We start from the raw sequence: 16,232 nt of genomic DNA, 5'->3' as shown, positions 1-16,232 counted from the left end.
CTGCAGACATTTTAACTAGCTAACGATATGTGTCCGTTCCACTTTTCCAACTCGATAATGGCGGCTGATGCAATAGAACAACAACGACAAACAACGTAACAACGTAACAATGGAATCATGGGAAATATTAACTATGGATCGGCCATGACATTTAATTGGATCTACCGATCCCGATCCACCTTAAAACCCAGTATTGGGGGCCGATCCGATCCGGGGATCGGGACATCTCTATGTTAAGCCCACTTTTCTTTAAAACAAGAATATTGAGCAATAATTATTTCTACAGAGCAGGAAACCTCGAAACAACATTAAAAAAAGAAATGAAGCTCAGCGCAAGTTCAGACAGGAAGACCTATCACTCCGTATCGCATGTCATGGCAATACTCGCTCCCTTCACTAGATGACAGGGAGCGCCACTCCTTAGCTAACCTATCACTTCCCTCCAATCACAAGCCTAATCATCGCATCTGCTAATCCCTCTATATAATGCTCTCCCCTTTACTATCAGCTGTCTTCCAGGTGTCAACGCGCAACACACAGACGGCAATTGTCAAACTAACCTCTTAAATTCTCAAGACGTACGACCCAGAGTATTCAGACTAGGGGTTTCATAACTACCAATATTTACTAGTCGACACGTTTTTCAAAATAGCAGTCGACTAGTCGACTAGTCGTTACGTCATAATAAAGACACACAAAGAGAGGTGTACAACTGTATTTTATATCGGAACTCATACAGTTACATTAAACACTGCATTTTAATTTGTGTTACATGGCTGAGTAAATAACAAACAGTAACTGGACTTAGTAAATAACAAACAGTAACTGGGGCCTATACTACGAATCTAGTTCAACCTAACCTGGATATGTTTGAGTTAGCCGGTTGGCCTAATCCAAAACATACGCGCTCTCGCTAAACTGTACTACGACGCGGGTTATCAAGTGGATCGCTCAAACCAGCCGTTTCCTATCTAGTTAGGTGTTCACGTGAAAGGGGTGGTATTTTGAGCATTCGACCAATCAGAAACATGGAGAAGCGTACTGACAGCGCAGCGTCATACTTCCTGAATGAAAAGTGAACTTTAATACTAGTCAAAAATGAAGAAGTTAAACTTTAAACATCCATGACTTAAACACTTTATCCAGGATAAAAGCCACATAGTCTGCACCTGCAAGGTGAATACAGCTGGCAAAAGAAAAAGTGTTTGAATTTTACTAGAATTTGAACTCTTACTGATATGTGATGGGTCCAGGCTCAAGGGCGTATGGCACTCTCAACTCTTTCCAGGACATGTCGGGGCCCTGCCTGCCAGTAGCTTTGCCGATATCTGTGTTGATAGGTAATAGATTAAGAGCGGTGAATCATAGAAACAGGAAGCGCTCAAACGTTTGTGTGAGTGTATCTAATTTAGCAGTGATTCCATGTCAGCCACAGCTTGTTACAAAAAACATGACTGATAGTGTGTTTAACAAACTTAAACTAGCTTTATTAAATGTCAGGTCTCTGGCAGGAAAAACATTTTTAATCAATGATTTTATCACTGAGCCCAATCTCGATTTTATGTTTTTAACAGAAACTTGGATTGAACAAAATAACAGTGCAGCTGTTCTTATCGAATCAACCCCTCCCAACTTTAGTTTTATGAGTCAGGAAAGAACGCATAAGAAAGGGGGTGGAGTTGCTATTCTGTTCAATGATTCCCTTCAATGCAGGAAGACATCGTATGGAAACTTTGATTCTTTTGAATATGTGGCCCTTCGGCTGAAATGCTCCTCTCGAGCTCTGTTCCTAAATATCTATAGACCACCCAAATACTGTGCAAGCTTTTTTGATGACTTTACTGAACTGCTGTCTATAGTGTGTATTGACTTTGACCGTCTAGTCATTGTTGGTGATTTTAACATCCATGTTGACAACCCCCAGGACAGAGGGGCTAAAGAACTGTTTTGTGTTCTTGATAGCTATGGACTGACTCAGCATGTGACGGAGCCCACGCACAATAAGGGGCACACTCTGGACTTAATTATCTCAAAGGGTCTGAATATCTCTAAGGTTGTGGTGACTGATGTTGCACTCTCTGACCATTCCTGTGTTTTCTTTGAGAGCTCTATTTCTGTTCACAAAAATGTTCAAAAAGTGGTAACCACAAAGCGATATTTAACTGAAAACACTAGGGAAATGTTTACTCAGAATTTCTCTTCCACACTTGCCCCTGCCAACATCTCAGTAAATGAGTTAGTAGATCATTTTAATTCAAAAATTAAAAATGTTATAGATGCCATTGCTCCAACTAAGGTAAAGGAAGTGTCTGGCAAGAAAATATCTCCATGGAGAAAGGCCATGACCGTGAAAACAGAAAAAAGAGAATGTCGAAAAGCTGAACGCAGGTGGCGAAAAACAAATCTCCAGGTTCACTTTGAAATCTATAAAGAGAGACTTGGCCTTTATAATTTGGAATTGAAAAACGCACGACAATCGTTCTTCTCTGACATCATTACCAAAAACAATGCACGTGCCTTGTTTGCTACCGTCGACAGACTAACTAACCCCCCAGTGTCAGTAGCCTCTGAATTTCTATCCACCAGGGCGTGCAATGATTTTGCCTCCTTTTTCACTGACAAAATTCAGAAAATCAGACAAGCAGTCAGTGCCTCTGCATCAGGAACAGCAAATGTGTTGTCCCTATCTCCACTTAACATCAATTCAGACATCATGACACAATTCCATCAGATTAATGATAAAAACCTAGAGGACATTATTCAACTTCTGAAATCCTCCTCTTGCTGCCTTGATATTATTCCAACAGGATTTTTCAAAGATGTTTTGCCTTGCATGGCCTCAGATCTGCTTCATATAGTAAACAAATCTCTTCACTCAGGTATTTTTCCACAGGCCCTGAAAACTGCAGTCATTAAACCGCTCTTAAAAAAGAATAATCTAGATGCTTCAGTAATGAACAATTACAGGCCCATATCAAACCTCCCATTTCTAGGTAAAATCATTGAAAAAGTTGTTTTTCAACAGTTGAGTAATTTCTTGCATTTAAATAACTGTTTCGATGTGTTCCAGTCAGGCTTTCGTCCAAACCACAGCACTGAGACTGCTCTTGTAAAGGTCTTTAATGACATCCACTTAAACACAGACAGTGGCAGAACTTCAGTGTTAGTATTATTAGATCTCAGTGCTGCGTTTGACACTGTTGACCACAGCATATTACTAGACCGACTGGAGAACTGGGTGGGACTTTCGGAAACAGTTCTGAATTGGTTTGAATCCTACTTAAAGGACAGAAACAACTTTGTTTCTATAGGTAAATACACATCTGAGTTGACAAATATGACATGTGGGGTTCCTCAAGGCTCCATCTTGGGGCCTCTTCTCTTTAACATCTACATGCTACCACTGGCTCAGATAATGAAGAACAACAAAATAAGTTACCATAGCTATGCAGATGACACACAAATTTACGTAACAATTTCACCAGGAGACTATGCTCCAATTCAAACACTGAGTAAGTGCATTGAACAAATCAATGACTGGATGTGTCAGAACTTTCTCCAATTAAACAAAGATAAAACTGAGGTAATGGTTTTTGGAGCCAAGGCAGAACGTATAAAAGTTAGCGCTGAGCTTCAGTCTGCAATGTTCAAAACAACAGATAAAGCCAGAAATCTAGGTGTAGTCATGGACTCTGACCTGAGTTTCAACAGTCACATTAAAACTGTTACTAAATCAGCCTACTATCACCTAAAGAATATATCTAGGATTAAAAGACTAATGTCACAGCAGGATTTGGAAAAACTTGTCCATGCTTTTATCTTCAGTAGACTCGACTACTGCAATGGTGTCTTCACAGGTCTCACTAAAAAATCTATTAGGAAGCTGCAGCTAATTCAGAACGCTGCTGCTCGAGTCCTCACTAACACTAAGAAAGTGGATCACATCACTCCAGTTCTGAAGTCTTTACACTGGCTTCCTGTGTGTCAAAGAATAGATTTCAAAATACTGCTGCTGGTTTATAAAGCACTGAATGGTTTAGGCCCAAAATACATTTCTGACCTCCTGCTAAATTATGAACCATCCAGATCTCTCAGGTCTTCAGGGACTGGTCAGCTTTCTGTCCCCAGAGTCAGAACTAAACATGGTAAAGCAGCGTTCAGTTATTATGCTCCAAATATCTGGAACAAACTCCCAGAAACCTGCAGGTCCGCTGCAACTCTGACTACTTTTAAATCGAGGCTGAAGACTTTTCTTTTTGTCGCTGCTTTTAATTGAACTATTCATATCTTAGACTGCACTGTAACTTTTATCCATGTACTTTTTTCTTTTAATGTTTAATTGCACTGTAACTTTTATCCATGTATTTTTTCTTTTAATGTTTATTTTATTAGCTTTTCTTTTTAATGACTGATTTTAAATGCCATTTTCTTAATCTCTTTCATTTTTTGTAAAGCACTTTGAATTGCCTTGTGTTGAAAAGTGCTATATAAATAAACTTGCCTTGCCTTGAATGCGTACATTAACAGGTTTATGATATCACTGCCCCGTCTAAAACACGATTTGACTTTAATTACATTTGTCTCGAGTGTTTCGTCAACTTAATGTGTTGCTTAAAATAATACTTCTGCATACAGTATGTGACACTGTGAGTGTTGCACGGCCAGATAGGGCTCAGCTGACTCAGATAAGAAAATATGATACATTATGAAGTGATATGCCGCGGACTGTACTTAATGTTACTCTGATCCGGTTACTTATGTTGTGGCATATATTTAAGTAAGCTTTCTTAACGCTAATGTTATAATAGTCAGATTGCTCTGAAGATGGGAGGTGATATTCTATTAATGTTCACGTTCACACAGTCGGTGATTTTGGCCAGCCGTCTTTCCTGCGACGGCAGCTTTTCTGTATTTCTTTTCTCCTGTAATATGACTTAATCGCTTTTAACTCCGCACACTGAGCTCTGATTGGTCAGCAGGCAGTGCTTTCACTGAGTTGAGCTCTTAGCCTGCAACCTAACCTGGTCCCGACCAGGTTAGCCGCTTAGCATAAGTTACCATGGAGATCTAGCCTGCTAAAAAGAGAACCAGCTTCGTAGGACCGGAAAGCCGGAGTTTTCCCTGAATTTAGCCGGCTAAGCGAAAATCCTGCTTCGTAGTATACCCCCCTGGACTCACCAAAATCGACAGCAAAAAACTCTGTTTACTGAAATGCCACGTAAATCCAGTGCGCAACAACGCATTGCGCAACACTTTACTCGCTGTCCTCCACGATAACGTCCACCTTTCCAGATTTTTGGTTTGCATTGAGGAACACCAACGCATCGACATGTGAGGGAAGGAGGCTTGACCGCTTTCGGGTGACAGTGTTGCCTGCCAGGGAAAAAACCCTCTCACTCGGGGTGTCTGTGGCTGGAATAGCCAGGTAGCTCCTCGAAAGCTTGGCTAAACGGGGGACGCGGTGCACGTTTTCTGCCCACCACTCCAGTGGGTTATCCATTGTGGGGATATGCGGTGTCCGCTGGCAGTAATCCCGTAGCTCATCATCCGCATCACTGTAGACCCGTTTTTTTTTGCTGCTCGTCTGCCTCTGTCCTGTGCTGACGCCGGTTCGTTGCTCACTGGTGCTAGCATTACTGCTAGTGCTAGCTGTCGGCAGCGGGTGTCTCATCTTCTGATGGTTGCGCATAGCAGATGTATTTTTGTTGTACTTCAGTACAGCTGTACACAACTGACACTTCACTGTGGAGTTGGTTACATCTTTGTTGAAGTACTGCCATACATAAGAATGTCGGACATGTTTTGGAGCATTTTGCAGCACCTCGTTTACCTCCATTTTTTTCACGACTAGTTGACTAGGGCCTACAGCGCCGACTAGTGGTAAAGGTAGTCGACTAGTTGGTGAAACCCCTAATTCAGACTACGACCAGCTTCCAGCAGGATTTTGATCCGGGCCGGACTTGCTGCCTTCGATCGAATCGACTTCCTCAAGCTGCCGCTTGGTATCCCGCAGCAGCTCACCTGCAGCAGTGGCTGATCTCCTCCTTTCCCAACTGCAGCAGCAGGGCAATGGGCATTACTCCAGTTCCATGCCTATCTCTTCACCAGCTCCGCAAGCTCGCGGATTAAGCTTCAAGCGGCGTTCCCCAGCTCGAGCCAGCGGCTCCAGCCGGCAACCTCGCAGATCCGGACGCGGGAGGAAAAAAGGAAGCCGGGCCCCATGAAACCTCCTCGGCTCGCTCTAACGCTCACCATTACGGGAAGCAGCCGCCCCCGGGTAATGGCTCGATCAACACCCTGCATCCTGGCACTTCATGCAAACAATTGACGCACGCCTTCAGTCGGCCTCTCGAGAGGACACCACCGGTATCAGGGCCGCTCAATGCGGCACTTCCGGCCTTCACGCTGAACGGGCCCTACATCCTCGCATGCGAAGCTTCACCTCATCTCCTGCTTCTCCTGCTCCTCACCTCTACGTAACAACAAGGCGTCAAGTGCAGGCCGGCAAGAAGGCCGTTTGCAACAAATTCACGAGAATTTCCGACATGCTATTGCTATCTTTAGTTCCAAGGTTCAGGGTAAAGGTAAATCTAGGTCAGGTACAGTATAGGTAGGTCCTCACTTCTCCCACATACGCAAAAAAAAGAAAGAAAATAATATATATATATATAATAAATAAATTAGAAAAATAAATAAAGTAATTATAATAATCTTGCGGACTGACTGCGCGTCAGAAGTATCGCTCCATGCAATAGTCACTATCACAGGGGGCGGCAGCTCACCCTATCCTATTTTCCTTCTCTCTCCCTGCTCATTCCCGTCAAACCCTTGCTTGTTTCCCAGTTTAGACTCGCCGCATCATGTAAAGTAAGTGCATGCCCACATTCAGCGCAGCACTACTATTATATCACCCACGAAAAAAAAAAAAAAAAAAAAACCTTAAAGACGTGCACTGCACATTCTTTGTTTTGGGGGAAATCTCGCAGGGTAAGCGAGTCGCAGGCTCGAGCCCACTCACTTACAGTAGCGACACATCCCTGCTCGAGATCATCCGCCATAGCGGCACGCTCAGATTTCCACTATCGCTTACACATTCATTATCATACTCGTCGGATCTAACACTAGCGTCCCTCCATCGTTCTCTTTTCAGATGATAGAAAACAGTCTTAATCACTCAATCAAGTAATCAAGCATATCCGCATCTATGACTCATCCTGGCGTACTAAACTGCTAATTAAGCTACACCTGTTCATGGGTCACTTTTCAGCATTTACCTAAGCGTATGTCATTTTATGCCGTGCATCATTCATATTCTCGGCTTCATGCTCACATGGCTTGCCGATAAGCCGGGTTATGATAACCATGCATCACTGTACTCAAGCCAACAGCTCATGCATTACATTGCCTACATCTCCCTCTTCGCCCGGACATCGGCTTGTGCGGCAATCCAAGATCTCTTAAGCTTAAAAAAGAAGCAGACTTCAGCTCGTACCGGCAACCCAAGATCTCTCAACCTTAAACTCTGGTAATCATGCATATAACTGGTGGTGGTGTCATTAGCATATCAGTTCACATATCATTGTCATGTTTCTATCTGGATTCTATTGCATCATCAATATAAGATCACGGGCACGTTTACACTTGCAGGTCCTGTCGTGTCACATGGTTATTTCAAGTCACGTTCACGTGTTCTGACCGAAGGGTCTCCGGCTCGAGCGAGCCAGAAGGTGACATCCATGCATTTTATTTTCATTTTTGACCGGAAGGGTCTCAGGCTCGTGAGCCAGGATGTGACATCCACGCATTTTATTTTCATGTCTGACCGGAAGGGTCCGAGGCTCGCGTGAGCCAGGACGTGTCCATCCATGCATTATCCCACTCTTAGTCCCTCGCTAGCCAATAACATGTCTTCTCTGTCCCCGTATAAATTCTCTCATTATATCCATAGATCACCGCAGCTAGCTCGTAAGATTTCCACTGCATCCCACAGGTAAGATTTATTCACGTTCAGTACTTCTACTTCACTTCTTTTGGGGGTTCATCGGAAACGGTTCTTTCCCTTCCTGAATGATATCCTACAAAACCTGGGCCGAATCGCCAAACACCATTTCATTCACTTGTTATAAATTGTCATCATTATGTTTCATTTATATAATGTGACCGATAATAAACATGTATTCCATACATCACGTCTCTCCTGATTGAAATGAAGCTCAGCGCAAGTTCAGACAGGAAGACCTATCACTCCGTATCGCACGTCATGGCAATACTCGCTCCCTTCACTAGATGACAGGGAGCGCCACTCCTTAGCTAACCTATCACTTCCCTCCAATCACAAGCCTAATCATCGCACCTGCTAATCCCTCTATATATGCTCTCCCTTTTCCTATCAGCTGTCTTCCAGGTGTCAACGCGCAACCCTCCTCCAACCCTTCGCCTCCCGCTTCCAACTCAGGGCCAAGCTTAACCTTCTCCCTTCCAACCGGACCTAACCATTTATCACCACCACCACTAGACCCAGGGGGGTTCATCGGAAACGGTTATTTCCCTTCCCGATTGATATCCTACAAAACCTGGGCCTAATCGCCAAACACCTTTTCATTCACTTGTTATAAATTGTCATCATTATGTTTCATTTATATAATGTGACCGATAATAAACATGTATTCCATACATCACGTCTCTCCTGATTGAACTGAACTTGATCCAGGGTGTACACAATATCTTGTATTGTTTGAATGTAATTCATGTCTGGGTGAATGATGTGATTTCTGGATAATGCAGTGCAATCGTTCAGTGTTCAAATGTTTAAGGTTTTTCCTTTTTTATATTCCTTTGGACAAATTAATAAAACACTATTTATGCTTTTCTTTTGTTACTCTTTTCCCTCAAAACATTGATTATGAACCTTATGGAATTGAATAACTTTCAGTCTACCAGTCAATCTTGAGCCTCAGAGACTAAAACCTTTTACTTTTTCAAAGGCAAGTCCAATATTTGATCTGTTATTTGCACTTGCCAAACAGGGAACTCATTCTTCAGCAGACAAACGGATGATTTGGTTGCTCATTTTCACACCCACATGCCCCTTTGAGAGAAGGAAGTAGCTGGCAGAACCTTTAAACGGAAACGAAACTTAGCAGTAGAGTAAGGACGGCCAAGAGGAAGGACACACACACACACACAAACATACACACACACACACACACACACACACACCAGGTGCGAGTGGAGAGAGAAAGAGACAGACACCTACGAGTTACACAGCATTTCAATAGCTGAAAGGTAATATCACACTCTACTACATCAAATTACTTTCTATTAATGGTTAGTTTTAAAGGTAGTACCAGAACATGTTAGATTATCAAGGTTCTGTTAACCTTTTTACTGATACTACTATACAATGTCAAGCACTTGCAACATTTAATTCCAGTGTGTTCACATGCTGTGTTTTCGACAGGGTATTATCTTACTGCAATAGTTTGCTCCGTAAGTCCGGATGCTTTTTGCTTTTGTGATCTAACCCGCTCACACACCCACACACGTGAGGCTTTTATAGGGTGTCACCTGTAATACCTTTGAGGTACAATTCGAGTGTTTTTGTATGTGTTCTTGCTGTTCAGAAAAGGAATGATGCTTACAATAATTAGTTATAACAAAGATACAACAGCATGCAACAGGGTTAAACTGCAGTGGTGTCGATATTGGAATTAATCAAAAGATAGTGGCTTTTCTAAAAATGTTTTTTAGATCTTTTGCTCAATAATAAAACACCCTCCCGCTATAATATTCAAAATCTCAACGGATCAGCAGGAAATGATACATACCATACCAAGGATACCTAAAAGTAGGTAAATGGTAGAGTAATGATCGTGTTGAGGTTCATATGCTTGTTAAATCTCTTTGAGTTAATTAGTAGCTTTTATTAAGCCAAGACTTATAGAATAAATCAAGAACAAACATGTTGAACATAGAGCAAATAGCAAATGTTCCTTTCACAAAGGAAAAGTTGCTCAATCCCATTCACTCTAGTACTAACAGGAAGGGGTGTGGTTGCTGCAAGCTATATAGGCCTGATTTGACTCTACAGTAAGTGCCTGGAAAATGAGATGCAAATACTATGAAGTTACTCTTTCACTTATAATAATAATAATAATACATTTTATTTGGGGGGCGCCTTTCACAGCACCCAAGGACTACTTAAAGGGCATAGGGTAATATAGGGACATACTAAAACAGTGGATTTAATGAAATGTCAGCCGGGGTAAAACAAGACAAACAACGGGAAATGGACAACAAAAGGACACAAAAGGACACAGGGTGCAGTTTATAATGAAAATGCCAGTTTGAACAGGTGGGTTTTGAGTTGGGTTTTGAATGTTGTTATGGAATCAGACTGTCGGATATGTAGTGGCAGGGAGTTCCAGAGTCTGGGAGCCGAGCAGCTGAAAGCTCGAGCACCCATGGTGCTGAGGCGAGAGCTTGGGATGGTTAGAAGTCATACGGACGAAGAGTGGAGGGTGCGGGAGGCGGTGTACTCCTGAAGGAGGTCAGTGATATAGATGGGGGCAAGGTTATGGAGAGCTTTATATGTAAGTAGAAGGTTTTTGTATTCAATACGGTAGCGCACAGGAAGCCAGTGTAGTTGAGTGAGAATGGGGGTGATATGGACTCATCTCCACATATGTTATGTTTTTGCATTTATGATTATCCTGTCATCTGGCAACAATACCCAATGTTGGACAAAATGTACACATGTCTCTTTTCCTTAAGTTATTAAGTATTCAAGGTATGAGGACGAAGCAAGAAAAAGATTCCAACAACTAAATAATGAAGTGGTATTTATTATACTTATAACAACTTCTTGATGTTGTCTTTAAGCAGATATGGCCTCCGCTGCAGCATCACCCACCCCCTCACTGGAGAAGCAATTGCAATGCTCCATCTGCCTAGATCTATTTGAGGATCCCGTCACTACAGCTTGTGGCCACTCTTTTTGTAAGAAATGTTTGCAACGTAACTTTAGTCTCAATGTTCAAGCGTGCCCACTATGCAAGCAGCATCTGATGAAAACCCCAGAGTCGAACATCGTCCTGAGAAGCATTGTCGAGCAGGTGAAAAAGATCCCGAAGGAAGACGTTGAGAAGTACACCGGGGTGCCCGGCGAAGTGGCCTGTGACATTTGCACAGAACGAAAGCTCAAGGCTACAAAGTCCTGCCTTGTGTGCCTTGCGTCATATTGTTTGACCCACCTTGAGAATCATTCTTCAACTGAAAGGTTGAAGGGCCACAAGTTGGTGCATCCTGTCGAGAACCTGGATGAGAGGGCCTGTCTGAAGCATGGACGGCCCTTGGAGCTATACAGCAGAAAGAAGGAGAAATGCATTTGTGTACGCTGTTTGGAAGAAGATCAGGAGGAGGTTGTGTCTACTGAACACGAATGGGAACAGAAGAAGGTGAATTCAAAGTCTTGACAGTGCTATATTTTAGCTTGAATCCATGTTGTGCAAATCAATATGCAAACACACTTTAAGAAGGTACACAAAGGCAGGGTTTGCTGAGGTATTGACTTGCTTTTTTTGTGTTTACTACAGGTCAAGCTTGACAACACAAAGGCAGACTTGCAAGAGAAGATTAAGAAGAGAAAAGCATGGGTGGATGAGATTAATACATCTCTAAAGAGCTGCAAGGTAAGCTGCAAGAGAGACAAATGTTAGCTTCCTTGGGTTAACTTGGATTGAAAACCAATCAGACCAGTCTTCAAAACTGGCTGAGCAAGTTCCCAAACAGTATGATATTTAAGCGGACACATAATGTGTTATTTAAAGTTTCCCTTGCAAATTAAAATGCTGGTACTTGGGCCAGTTGCTATAAATATTGACCTTTATCTACAGCTTACCCATCTAGGCTATTGGTTCAGCTCTAAAACACCCAACCTGTGCCAGAATTGCTCTCTCCAGATTTTAACCCTAACCCTGAATCATTTCAGGACCAAATGGAAAAAGAGTGGTGGGATATTGACGGTGTGTTCAGCGCTGTGATTGCCATTGTGGAGGAAGCCCAAGCTGCGGCTCGTAAGCCACTAAATGACAGAAGGGAGGTTGTGGAGAAAGATGCAAAATACATCAAAGATGAGTTAGAAAAAGAGATTAGAGAACTTGAGAAAACGGTCTCTGAGCTGGACGATATATCTGCACTTGAAGATCACATCCTTTTCCTTCAGGTGAGAGGAATGGACCTTGTTTGAGTAATACAGTGGGGTCATTTGTTTACATGTCTTATGAAGAGCAACAACTACAGTCCAGCTACTGTGGCTTGTATGATTTGATCTTATTCTCTGTATGTCTGTTGGTAAATCCCAAGACTATTCCTCTTTCTTCGTCTCAGAGTTACCCATCTCTTCAAGAGTTGGACTTCAAAGACTCAACGAAGGTAGAGTTTGACACATCAGTGTCTTTTGGCACCATGAGAAAGACCACAACAGCCATGTTGGAACAAGTTCAACAGCAACTGGACAAGCTGACCTCCATTGGTAAAAGTCAAAATCATGATAATGAATGTTAAGATCTAAAATTTTGACAAAATTGATCTAAAACGATTTCTTTACTTCACAGAACTTGAGAGAGTTCCAAAGTTTACAGGTAAGGGATTTGATCAGCTTCTTCCTGACGATACCTTTACAATAATACACTTTTGTGATCAGATCTTTTAATGAACTCCAATTTGTTGTTAACAGTCGATGTAAAGCTGGATCCAGCCACCGCGCACCGACGCCTTGTTCTTTCTGATGATGGGAAGGAAGTGAAAGATGATGGGCAGGAACAGGAAGTAGATGATGCTCCAGAGAGGTTTGATATTTTCGGCAGCATCCTGGGGCTCAACAGGTTGACCTCTGGGAAGTCTTTCTGGGAGGTCGAGGTCACCAACAAGTCGGGGTGGGACCTCGGTGTGGCAAGGGGCGATGCAAACCGCAAGGGAGAACTCCTGCTGAACCCAGAAAACGGCTACTGGGTCACGGTACATTACGAGGACGATAAGTACGCTGCCCTGACAGCGCCGCCAGTTCGTCTTTCACTGCAAGAGAAACCTAAGAAAGTTGGGGTGTTCGTTGACTACGAGGAAGGACTTGTGTCCTTCTACGATATCAAGGCCCAATCTCACATCCACTCATTTACTGAGTGTTCGTTCGGTGACGAGCTCTTCCCATATTTCAGTCCTCATGTAAAACACGAGGAGAACAACTCTGGTCCTTTGATCATTTCTGCTGTGAAACATTGCGAGAAGGATGTCAATGAAGTGAAGAAAGTGCAAGACTAGCAGTTAAAATGTTGTCTTTTTCTGGGAGTTTGGTAAATCCTTCCCCATCGAAGCGTGATGAATTTGCAATAATTAATCAATAGCAGAGTTGTGAGGAATCTGTAGGATTCAAATTTATAAAATGTTTTGTGAAATTGTAGGTGGAACTATAAATGATGAGTCGGCAACACGGTGTGCTGAAAACAAGCCTTTGGGAATAATATTAGGGGATGCTAGTTCAGCTACATTTCCCATTAGCATTAGGGTAGCGTAGTAGGTGGCGGTGTCATTGAAAATACCACAAAATACTGAGTGTCTTTATGTATTATATTCATGTTTTTCATACTTTATCATATACAACCTTCAACAAAGCTGTAGCTTAATACCAGTAGCTTGGCTTTATGAGCTACTGAATGGGGACATTTTCATATACAGCCATGATACAGGCTAAATGCATTCAAAGGTTTAACACTGTTTTATGAACAAATTGGTATAAATGATAGTATAAGATTTATTCAACTTAATTACAAACAATGATATTTTTTTTTGTATTTACTTTCTTTGATTGGGTGGAGAGGGGATTATTTTACTGGGCAGGAAATATCAAGTCTGTGTCTTCATACAATGTACCCTCAATATTTACAACATATACTGTAATAACATATTTTTGAATTATTACATAAATAAAAAATCAACTATTGATAACAAATCAAGTTTCTCTTTTCTTTTTGTGTGAGATTTCCTGTTTCACAAAAAAGGAAACAATGTTGTAAGACAGGAAATCTCCTGATTCATTTTTTGAATTAGCCTTTCCATTTTTGTACTTTAAGTCACATTTGCAATGCAAGTACTGTACTTAAAGATGGGGTATGTAATTAACTTCAGAAACACTTTTTGTTATATTACATGGAATGCTCTTAACATCCCGATAGCAATGCATATATTAAATGCTTTGACAATAAATACATTAAAAAATGTCATCTGTGGAAGCCGTGGCGCTGTAAAAAGCACGACCAATCATCTGAGCCGGCCCGGCTAAAATAACTGGATGGCCTACCTGCCTGTCAGCCTTCCATCTGTGCACAAACTTATATCGTGCCCTCATTGGTCATGTGCGCGTTGGTGTGTGTTGGAGGAGGGGCTCTGTAAGGAAGTCTGAAGGCAGATTTGTTCCGGTTGTGTATTTTCTAATTCTAGCGCACTCGAGCTGGTTTCTCCATTCTTACATTCCCTACCTTTAAAACATGTAGTTGCTTTTACACAACTTGATTATTTACATGTTATGCTATTTTCAATCCACTACACTTATAGGCCAGTTTTAACTTTTTACTCCACTACATTTATTTTACATATTTAGTTACTATTACCATTGCAGATTGAGGTTATTAATACAACATGTAAAACGGGCCGGCACACATTGGAATATCTTATAATAGGTTAAGCTACCCAGTAATGTGACAAGTAATTCATATACACCTTTACCAATTGCTACACTGAAGTGATGAACAGAGCCGGCCCGATCCATTAAGCGACATAAGCGGCCGCTTAGGGCCCCGCAGCCACTAAGGGACCCCCTTAGTGGCTATTTAAAAAAAAAAAAATCTCAGTACACCGTCGCCGTGATAAGTATGTTTAATTAATTGTGTTAATATGCCTAGATTGCCTAGTCTCAAAGTCATGTATTATATTATTGAGTCAATAATATAATACATTAACCGTGCTTTACCTGAACCTCATCATGACACAAGAGAGGACGGTAGGATTGTAATTTCCCGTGTTCAGTGAATGCAACAGAGGCAAGACACCAGACCAACCAGAGAGTTGAATGGAACATTCTGTCTTATTGGCTGACAGGTACCTATCCTGTGAGCTGTGACAATGTTTAAAATAAACAGTCAGTCGGACTCAGAGTTTTTGAAGATGGACATAACAAAAACATTACTTAAAAAAGACGACAATTCTCAAGTGGTGGCTCACACAACAACCCCAGAGCCACCACTTGAGCCAGGTAAACAAGGTATGCAAATGTCAGTAACATTCCAAGTTATGCGAACATGTAAGCAAAGCATAAATTACAGCTACGTTGACATTACTTTGAATCGCGGGGGTAAGCTAAACCGTTAGCAAGTTAGCATGTGGCTGTTTGGCCACTGCCGTTGCCATAACAACACCTGAATTTAAATGTGCAACCTCTTTTTGTGACAGATTTTTGCAAGAAATTATAATTCCTCTGAATGGTATTCCTATTGACATCCTAGTTTCTATGTGAACATTATGAGAAGGACAGCCAGAGAGAATAAATGAAAAATAGTTATGAAATACTATATGACAAAACAAGAATATAGTTTATGTGATTTGTAAAATATCCATAAAGAAAAATCTGCTTACAGTTCAATTAAAAGTTCTGTTTCATATGGGTGTTGAGAGATGTATCCATAGATATCTTAATTTTGCTCTCAAAGTGCACCAGATTGATGCTTTTAACTTCAATATTTAAAAAAAAAAAAATCCTGGGGGGGCATGCCCCCGGACCCCCCTAGAGGAGGTGAGGACCCCCCCTAGAGGAGGTTAGGTCCACGGTGTTTACATGCTTATTTATACAATATGTGTGCTTATGCTAACATCATAAGACAAAAGTTGGTTCCGTGTTGTGTGTAGTGAGAACGCGCTAGAGTGAGGGGGGCCCCAAGCCAAAGCTCGCTTAGGGCCCTCAAAAGTCTAGGGCCGGCCCCGGTGATGAACACATTAATGTATCAATAATTTTAATAAAAGGATTTTTAAATATCTGGTGCTTTATAATGGCCATTTTGCATAACCAGTCATTTTACTTTTGGAACTTAAACTAGTTTTCAGTGCTAATAGTTATTTACTTGAGTATCATTTTGAATGGAGGACTTTAACTTTGACTTATGTCAATAATCTAAGTTCTTCTTCCA

At 41.6% G+C, this 16,232-nt stretch overlaps 1 protein-coding gene across 1 annotated transcript; it reads left to right on the top strand.

Moving 5' to 3' along the window:
- The first annotated feature begins 9,009 nt into the window (after positions 1-9,009).
- LOC117533729 (E3 ubiquitin-protein ligase TRIM39-like) lies at positions 9,010-14,184 on the top strand. Its single transcript, XM_034197634.1, has 7 exons — positions 9,010-9,285; positions 10,885-11,456; positions 11,595-11,690; positions 11,990-12,223; positions 12,388-12,532; positions 12,615-12,641; positions 12,737-14,184. The coding sequence occupies exons 2-7, from the start codon at positions 10,887-10,889 to the stop codon at positions 13,315-13,317; spliced, it is 1,653 nt and encodes a 550-aa protein (XP_034053525.1). The 5' UTR covers positions 9,010-9,285; positions 10,885-10,886; the 3' UTR covers positions 13,318-14,184.
- Positions 14,185-16,232: the final 2,048 nt, after the last annotated feature.

This window comes from Gymnodraco acuticeps, unplaced genomic scaffold (genome assembly GCF_902827175.1).
Source record: "Gymnodraco acuticeps unplaced genomic scaffold, fGymAcu1.1, whole genome shotgun sequence".
NCBI lineage: Eukaryota > Metazoa > Chordata > Actinopteri > Perciformes > Bathydraconidae > Gymnodraco > Gymnodraco acuticeps.
This window is presented reverse-complemented; position numbering and strand designations above follow the sequence as displayed.

Excerpts from the sequence above, each read along its gene's own strand:
- LOC117533729 (XM_034197634.1), top strand. The coding sequence starts at position 10,887 with ATGGCCTCCGCTGCAGCATCACCCACCCCCTCACTGGAGAAGCAATTG. Across the intron at positions 12,224-12,387 it reads ATCACATCCTTTTCCTTCAG|AGTTACCCATCTCTTCAAGA; the intron begins GTGAGAGGAATG and ends TCTTCGTCTCAG. Across the intron at positions 12,533-12,614 it reads GGACAAGCTGACCTCCATTG|AACTTGAGAGAGTTCCAAAG; the intron begins GTAAAAGTCAAA and ends TTTACTTCACAG.